The sequence below is a fragment of the Gopherus evgoodei genome, chromosome 7, assembly GCF_007399415.2.
Source record: "Gopherus evgoodei ecotype Sinaloan lineage chromosome 7, rGopEvg1_v1.p, whole genome shotgun sequence".
NCBI classification, from domain to species: domain Eukaryota; kingdom Metazoa; phylum Chordata; order Testudines; family Testudinidae; genus Gopherus; species Gopherus evgoodei.
This window is the reverse complement of record NC_044328.1, coordinates 78,610,844-78,619,257: the sequence shown is the minus strand read 5'-3', so window position 1 is coordinate 78,619,257 and position 8,414 is coordinate 78,610,844. Positions and strand designations below refer to the sequence as shown.

Sequence of the window (8,414 nt, the reverse complement as noted above, 5' to 3'; positions counted from 1 at the left end):
CCACATATCTATTCAAGTGATGCCATAATAGAAACCAATCAGCCACATTATCAGGGGCTCGTTCACTTTCACATCTACCAATGTGATATATGTCATTGTGTGCCAGCAATGCCCCTCTGCCATGTACATTGGCCAAACTGGACAGGCTCTATGCAAAAGAATAAATGGACAAAATCTATGAGGAATCATAACATTCAAAAAACAGTAGGAGAACATTGCAACCTCTCTGGTCACTCAGTAACAAATTTGAAAGTGTCAATTTTGCAACATAAAAGCTTCAAAAACAGACTCCAACTAGAAACTGCTGGACTTGAATTAATATGCAACTTAGATACAATCAATTTAGGCTTAAATAGAGACTGGGACTGGCTGAGCCATTATACACAGAATCTATTTCCCCATGTTACATATACGTGTTACATACACATTCTTGTCAAACTGTCTTAAATGGAGTATCTTGATTACCACCGCAAAAGTTTTTTTTCTTCTGCTGACACTAGCACATATTAATTAATTAGCCTATTAGGCCTGGTCTACAGTGGGTGGGTTTCTATGTAAGGCCTGGTCTACACTACGCGTTTAAACCGATTTTAGCAGCGTTAAACCGATTTAACGCTGTACCCGTCCACACTATGAGGTCCTTTATATCGATATAAAGGGCTCTTTAAATTGGTTTCTGTACTCCTCCCCGATGAGAGGAGTAGTGCTAAAATCGGTATTACCTTATCGGGTTAGGGTTAGTGTGGCCGCAAATCGACGGTATTGGCCTCCGGGCGGTATCCCACAGTGCACCACTGTGACCGCTCTGGACAGCAATCTCAGCTCAGATGCAGTGGCCAGGTAAACAGGAAAAGCCCCGCGAAATTTTGATTTTCATTTCCTGTTTGCCCAGCGTGGAGCTCTGATCAGCACAGGTGGCAATGCAGTCCCAAATCCAAAAAGAGCTCCAGCATGGACCGTACGGGAGATACTGGATCTGACTGCTGTATGGGGAGACAAATCTGTTCTATCAGAGCTCCGTTACAGAAAACGAAATGCCAAAGCATTTGAAATCAAAATCTACAGGCTACAGAGTGCTGCATGACAAGTGTAATCGGAAGCCAGAGACTCTAACGGTCGCTCATGGAGGGAGGGAGCGGGTACTGAGGACTCCAGCTATCCCACAGTCCACAGCAGTCTCCGAAAAGTATTTGCATTCTTGGCTGAGCTCCCAATACTTGTAGGTTCAAACACATTGTCCGGCGTGGTTCAGGGAATAGCTCGTCAATTTATTCCCTCCCACCCCCCACGTGAAAGAAAAGGGAAAGAAATCGTTTCTTGACTTTTTTCAGTTTCACCTTATGTCTACTGAATGCTGCTGGTAGACACGATACTGCAGCAGTGAAGAGCAGTATGTGCTCCTCTTTCCTCCCTGGTGGCAGATGGTGCAGTAGGACTGGTAACCGTCCTTCTTATCAACCCGTGAGTGCTCCTGGCTGGCTTCAGGTGAGGCTGGCCGGGGGCGCCTGGGTGACAATAGGAATGACTCCTGGTCATTCCCAGTAGGTGGTACAGAACAGCTGGTAACTGTCTTCATCTTACTGGGGCTGAGCTTCAATCAGCCTCCTCCCTTTCATGTGAAAAGAAAAGATTCTGTACTGCCTGGACTATCATAGCAGTGGGATGCTGGGCTCCTCTCCCCCACACTGCTTAATGTCCTGCCTGGACTATCATAGCACCAGGAGGCTGCCTCCTCCTCATTTTATGTCACTAAAAACTCAGCGTTTCTTATTCCTGCATTCTTTATTACTTCATGACACAAGTGGGGGGGGACACTGCCATGGTAGCCCAGGAAGGTTGAGGGAGGAGGGAAGCAACGGGTGGGGTTGTTGCAGGGGCACTCCCCGTGAATAGCATGCAGCTCATCATTTCTGCAGGATCTGACACAGAACAGCTGTGCTCTCTGGTTCTCTGATACACTGCTTCTCTAGTATATTTGCCCCATATTCTAGGCAGGACTAACTCTATTTATAGAAACCATAAAGGAGGCATTGACTCAGGGAGTCATTCCCAGTTGTGCTTTTGCACCCCCGGCCGATCTCAGCCAGGGGCACCCATGAGAGCAGTAGATAGCACAGAAGGACAGATAACCATCATCTCATTGCCAAATTACACTAGCAGCAGACAGTACAGAACAACTGGTAACCATCTCTGCTATCATACAAAAGCAAATGAATGCTGCTGTGTAGCGCTGGAGGATCGCCTCTGTCTGCGGCATCCAGTACACATACGGTGATTGTAAAAAAAAAAAGCTGAACAGGCTCCATGGTTGCCGTGCTATGGCGTCTGCCAGGGCAATCCAGGGAAAAAGGGCGCGAAATGATTGTCTGCCGTTGCTTTCCCGGAGGAAGGAATGACTGACGACATTTACCCAGAACCACCCGCAACAATGATTTTTGCCTCACCAGCCACTGGGCTCTCAACCCAGAATTCTAAGGGGCAGGGGAGACTGCGGGAACTATGGGATAGCTATGGAATAGCTACCCACAGTGCAACGCTCCAGAAATCGATGCTAGCCTCGGACCATGGACGCACACCGCCGAATTAATGTGCATAGTGTGGCCATGTGCACTCGACTTTATACAATCTGTTTTATAAAACCGGTTTATGTAAAATCGGAATAATCCCGTAGTGTAGACGTACGTAGCCATGTTACTCTGTAGCCGAAAAAGAGGAGTACTTGTAGCACCTTAGAGACTAACAAATTTATTTGAGCATAAGCTTTTGTACGCTACATCCGATGAAGTGGGCTGGAGCCCACAAAAGCTTATGCTCAAATAAATTTGTTAATCTGTAACGTGCCACAAGTACTCCTGTTCTTTTTTAAAAAAGCAAACAGAATGTTGGGACTCATTGACTGCCGCTGCACATTGAGTTGATGTTTTCAGAGAACTATCCACAATGACTCTTTCTTGAGCGTTAACAGCTAATTCAGACTCCATCATTTTGTATGTATAGTTGAGATTGTTTTCCAATGTGCATTACTTTGCATTTATCAACATTGAATTTCAATTGCCATTTTATTGCCAGTCACCACTTTTTCTGAGATCCCTTTGTAACTCTTCGCAGTCTGCCTGGGACTTAACTATCTTGAATGGTTTTGTATTAGCTGAAAATTTTGTCACTTCACTGTTTACCCATTTTTCCAGATCATTTATGACGACGTTGAAGAGTAATGGTCCTAGTACCGAGCCCTCTGGGCTATCATTATTTACTCTCTCCATTCTGAAAACTGATAATTTATTCCTACCCTTTGTTTGCCATATTTTAACCAATTACTGATCCATAAGAGGACTTCTTTTTTATCCCACGAGGGCTTACTTTTCAAGTCAATTTAAATTAAATACATTTTTTTAAATATGTTCTTAGAAACCTAGACTTATTATATGTTTTAGTGTAACGTGCATTATCCTTATGTTAAATGTGCATTATACTGACAAAACATTTACTTTATTCATATCTCTTTTATAAGACTAACAGCCTCCCCTTTAAATTCAACCCTCCCCCAATTTAAATTCCTGGGGAGAACACTGTCTGGGAACCTCCGCTGGGTGGACACAGAGCCCCTTCCTCCCCCTGTGGACAGGAATTTCTCCCAGATATCTCACTTATCCAAAAAAGTGTGCCAGGCTGCAGCCCTAGAGTGCAATGGCTGGAGTACGTGGGGGGCTGAGCGAGAAAGTGGCTGGACAGGTGGGAGGAATGGGAAACTGGGAGTCCCAGGAAATGGCTGACGTCTGACATCCCTAAAGCACACCTCACCTGTCTCACTGTGCCGGCTATGGCTTTTCCAGATGAGCCTGGTCTGTGCCTATAGATGGGCAGTCACCGCCCCAGAGCCAGCCCCTGCCCTCCTCCTACACACACGCCGTGACCCAGGTGTGGCCTCCCTGCAGTTGGATCCAGCCCAAAGCCCCTTGTCCTGCTTCTGGGTGAATGTGTCACAGCTCCTAGTCTATTGACAAACATAGAAATATAAATCAGCTCCTCTACCCCAACCATGTCCCTCAGGAGCCATGAGTTGATTGTCCCAGCCAGGACCTGCAGGAGCAATATACTCCCCCCTCCACCCCAGCACTGCCTCATACCCACCCTCAAGCCACTTAAGGACCTCCCCTGCCTTTTTGCCCCCCCATTAACTCCAGCCCCTTGCTGCCCTCTCCTGTGCAGTGAGACATGACTAGGTCAGGCTCTGTGCTCCTGTGGGTCAGAACTCAGGATTCAGGCCCCCCCCTTCCCGATCCTGGGGGAGAGGCTCCCTGAAGTGTGCAGGGCCAGAGCTATCATCTCCCCCAGGCGGACTTGGAGCCTGCCAGGCCCTAGCCGGGTTCCCAGCAGTCCTTGAGACTTGTCCTGTACCCCAGAACCCTGGGGAGCCCCCCTCCTCCCAGCCCACATGACAGAGACAGCCACCGACACCTTGAGCAGTTTATTGAAATCAGCCAATATAGTAACCATGAGTACCCCCGTCCTAGGGCCGGTGGCCATAGCTCAGGGACGGGCTGACCTGGGTTGCTCTCAGCACATGGGACAGATAATCTGGACTCAGAGCCTTGCCTGAGGATGCTGCGAGGGCTTGGCACAGTTTGCCATTGGTGAACGTACATCTCAGAGCCCACAGCCATCACCAGACGGAGAGGAAAGCAGCGCTGAGCTCTTTAGGGGGTTGAGCTGGGGCCCCCAAAAGCTCAGAGCATCCTCATCACTTTGTTGATCCAATCGACGTAGAGCGACACACGAGTGAAGACGGCTGGCTTGTCCTTGCGGGCACACACACGCATAGGGGTGATGACGCCCTCCAGCACCCAGCAGTCATGGGTCAGGCAGGCCAGCGGCCCCCCATAGTCGCCCTGCAGGGGCCGAGAGAACATTTCAACTCCTGTGCCGTGCCCTGCCCCCCTCACAGAGCCTCCCTGTGCTCACCTTGCATGGCCTCTTCCAGGATTCAGGTCCAGCCCTCACAGCACTCCCCTCCCTTCCCCTATAGCACTTCTTCCCATTCTGTCTCTCATGGGACTCGTCTCGCCATAATACACCTCTCCCTTCCGTATATAACTTCCCTCCTCTCTCGCCCACGACAGCACTCTCCTCCCCCATAACACTGCCCCCCAGCCTGCCCCCTATGACACTTCCTCCCCTCTTCCAAGGCACTCCTCACTCCCCTCCCCACCCACAGGACTCCCCTCGCCCATAGTACTCCCCTCTCTCATGGCAGTTCCCTCCCACAGCATGCACCTCCCAGCGTGCCTCCCAGCTTACCTCACAGGCCCCCACCCCAGCTCGCAGGGGCGCAGTACACAGCTCGCTCTCCTTCACCTGGCCTCTGAGCGCCATGTTGCACTCCTTGTTGCTCATCACGGGTAGCTTGGCTACATTGAGCAGAGTTTTGTTGCCAGTACCTGGGGGAGGAGGGAGAGCAGGTGAGTGGCCTGAGGGGGCTAGAACCCAGAGACAGGCTGCCCCATCTCGCGTTCCCCGACTGGCCTGAAGGGGGCTGGCTGGAGGGAAGACTGGCTAGTCGTGAAGGGGGGTCCTTGGCTGGGCTCTTATGTGGAAGTGGTGGGGAGGGCGAAGTGAAGCGCAGAAGGGAGGCCCCTTGGGGCAGGAATCCGGCTGGGGCCCCTGTAGTGTAGAGGCAGCTGGGTAAGGTAGTGTCATTGCAGACAGTCCCAGCCTGTAGAGGAGTCTGGTCGGCATTGGTGTGTGCGCCCCATGGTATTCTCCAGTCCTCACCTCCTGGCTGCCCCCTCCCTGGCCCTGGGTCTGTACCTCCGGTTTCACCCCATCCAGCGATTTCGCACTCTGTGTTCTCGGGAACGACGAACCGCTCTGGTGGGAGGCAGATGAGAGCCACCCGCTTGTTCAGAGTCGCTGGCCTGCCAAGAGAGAGCAGTGCCACACAGCTACCCCCCCCCACTCCCTGGTTGTCAACCTGTCCCCTCCCATGTCCATGGTCACCCACCTCCCAGCATGGCACCAAGAAGCTCTGCCCTCACTACAGCCATTATAGGAACAGGCCTTCAGCGCAGATGGATCTGGAGCAGCTTCCAAATGAGACCTGAGCACAACAGGATGGCTACATAGAGCCCAGGCCAACGACTCGCAGAGATTTCAACTGCCCCATTCAGCTTTGTCCAGCCCTATGAGTGCTGAATCCAGATCCTCTGAATTTCGTATTAGGTGGAGGAGTCCCCCACGCTGCCCCAAATTTCCAATGGGCTCCAGTGCATACCGCTGCAAGAAGCCATTGCACCAAGCCCATAGTGGGGTCAGAGAAGCAGAGCCGGAGCCAGGGTCCCACCTGCCAGGGCCATATACTAGCTCACCTGCCTCCCTGTCACAGCCAGACACCTGCCCCATGGGCTGGCCCCCTGCACCACCGGCGCCTGTACTGGCCTTGGACTCCAGCACCACCCTGCCCATTGTGGCACTCGACATGCTTGGGCCCTGTCACTGTCTGTTCCCAGCATCCTCCGCTGGCTCTATGGGAGCACAAGAAATCTCTGGAGCCAGCCGGATCTTAAAAGGAAAGGTGACACCCCCAAGTTGAAGGGATAGGCTGTCACAGCAAAGTCTGCACGGTGCAGGTGGCGGGGGGGGTCCAGAGTACGCCTTGGCATGAGATCCCGGCCCCACTAAACTGACACCCTCAGCCTGCTCACCTGGCCAGTTTCAGCAGGACCAGGTCAGACGCGGAGGGCCCGCAGACAAGTTTCAGTATGGGGACAGCCTGTTTGTCGGGGTCACTGGGACTGGGGTCCTTGAAGAGGGTCCCAAGTTGGACCTCGTAGCTAGACAAGTCAGTGTCACTGCCAAAGGAGGCACGATCCAAGCTGCAGCACATCACTCCAGCACAGTGCTCCCAGGCCTCACTCTGCTCACCAGCCCCCTCCCTGAGCCTCTCTTTGACCCAAACGCCCTCCCAGATTCTGCACTCCCCTGCACCCCAATCCACTGCCCCAGCACAGAGCCCTCTCCTGCACCCAAACTCCTTCCCTGAGCCCGCACTCTTCACCCCTTCCTACACCACAATCCCCTGCCCTATCCCTGAGCACTTTCCTGGAGCCTGAAGAGCACATGCCCTCCTGCACCTCAATCTCTTCCTCCAGCCCAGAGCCCCTCCAGTACCAAAATCCCATCCCAAAGCCTGCAGCCCAACCCCCTCCCTCAGCCAGGTGAAAGTGAGTGAGGGTGTGGGAAAGCGAGGGATGGAGGGAGTGGGGAATGAATTTAGCAGGGTGGGGCCTCGGACATGGGGATACAGGGGCTTGTCAAGGTCGCTCAGATTTGCATGATTAGACCGTTGGCAAGCCTGCTGGCTGTGCAGGGGCTCTCTCTCACAGTCCCCCATATCTGAGATCCTGCCTTTCTGGCCAGGGTGCCATTAGGACTGGTCAAGCAAGGACTGGCCCTTCCCTGCAGGCCTAGGGCTGCACAGCCCAGGAAGCTGCTCCCAGACAGTTTGTATCTGATCATCACTATAGCAGCCCTTTCGTGACCATGCCGAAGGGCTAGTTCTGGGGCCGATACATGCCAGCCCGACAGTGACTGAGTTCGGTGCTGCCCAGACACCTGTGTAGTCTGCAGGTAGGGCGGGGAGGAGTTGAAGGGACAAACCACAGAGTCCTATTTCCCATTGCCCACCTGGGCACTGCAGCACCCACCAGATGATGCCTGCATTTGCTGCAATGTGCCAGTGAACAGGGCCCATCTGACCTCCTTTTTCTGCTCCCCATCCCATCACTGACTCCGGCCCCGCTGGATGAGGCACCCTGGAGGACTGGATGGCGACAACCCTTGGACTGGTGCTGAGCACCTCAAAGGCAAGAGCTAACTGATCTCTGGCCAAATCAGCGGTCCAACGCTCTGTAGACGGTCCCCTGTTCCAGCAACCCGCCCTCCCCCCACACCTCACAGTGCCATGAGCTCAGCCAGACTGGCACGTGCACAGGACACTGCACTTCCTCCCCTTACGCAGGGGGCCTCAACCTGGGGGTTGGAACCCTGCAGGGGGTCGTGAGGTCATGACATGTGGCGGTCACACACTATCAACCCCCTCCCCAAACCCCACTTGCCTCTAGCATTTATAATGGTGTTAAATATATAAACAATTTTTTTTAATTTATAAAGGGGGTGTGCACTCAGAGGCCTGTAAGGTGAAAGGGGTCGCCAGTAAAAAAGTTTGAGCCCCACTGCCCTAAGGGGCCCCAGGGCACAGCTTACACCTTACCAGGAGGAGAAGCACTGGCGCGTGCTGATGACCCATTGCTCCTTCACCAGTGATCCTCCACAGAAATGCACTCCTTTCCTGCAGGGCAGAAAGCACTTATCACACGGGAGAGGCAGGGTCCAGGCGGTGCCCCTGCCTGCCTCAC

The 8,414-nt window shown here is 52.8% G+C and overlaps 1 protein-coding gene across 4 annotated transcripts in view; it reads right to left on the bottom strand.

Moving 5' to 3' along the window:
- Positions 1-4,455: 4,455 nt before the first annotated feature.
- MST1 (macrophage stimulating 1) overlaps positions 4,456-8,414 on the bottom strand; it is a 52,658-nt gene continuing 48,699 nt past the window's right edge. For all 4 annotated transcript variants that reach the window (XM_030569168.1, XM_030569169.1, XM_030569170.1 and 1 more), the window contains 5 exons: positions 8,270-8,347; positions 6,702-6,848; positions 5,809-5,915; positions 5,299-5,438; positions 4,456-4,889 (listed from right to left, as the gene is read on the bottom strand). In XM_030569168.1, coding sequence (XP_030425028.1) covers positions 4,728-4,889; positions 5,299-5,438; positions 5,809-5,915; positions 6,702-6,848; positions 8,270-8,347 — 634 coding nt within the window. In that variant the 3' untranslated portion in view covers positions 4,456-4,727. The remainder of the gene's footprint in view (positions 4,890-5,298; positions 5,439-5,808; positions 5,916-6,701; positions 6,849-8,269; positions 8,348-8,414) is intronic.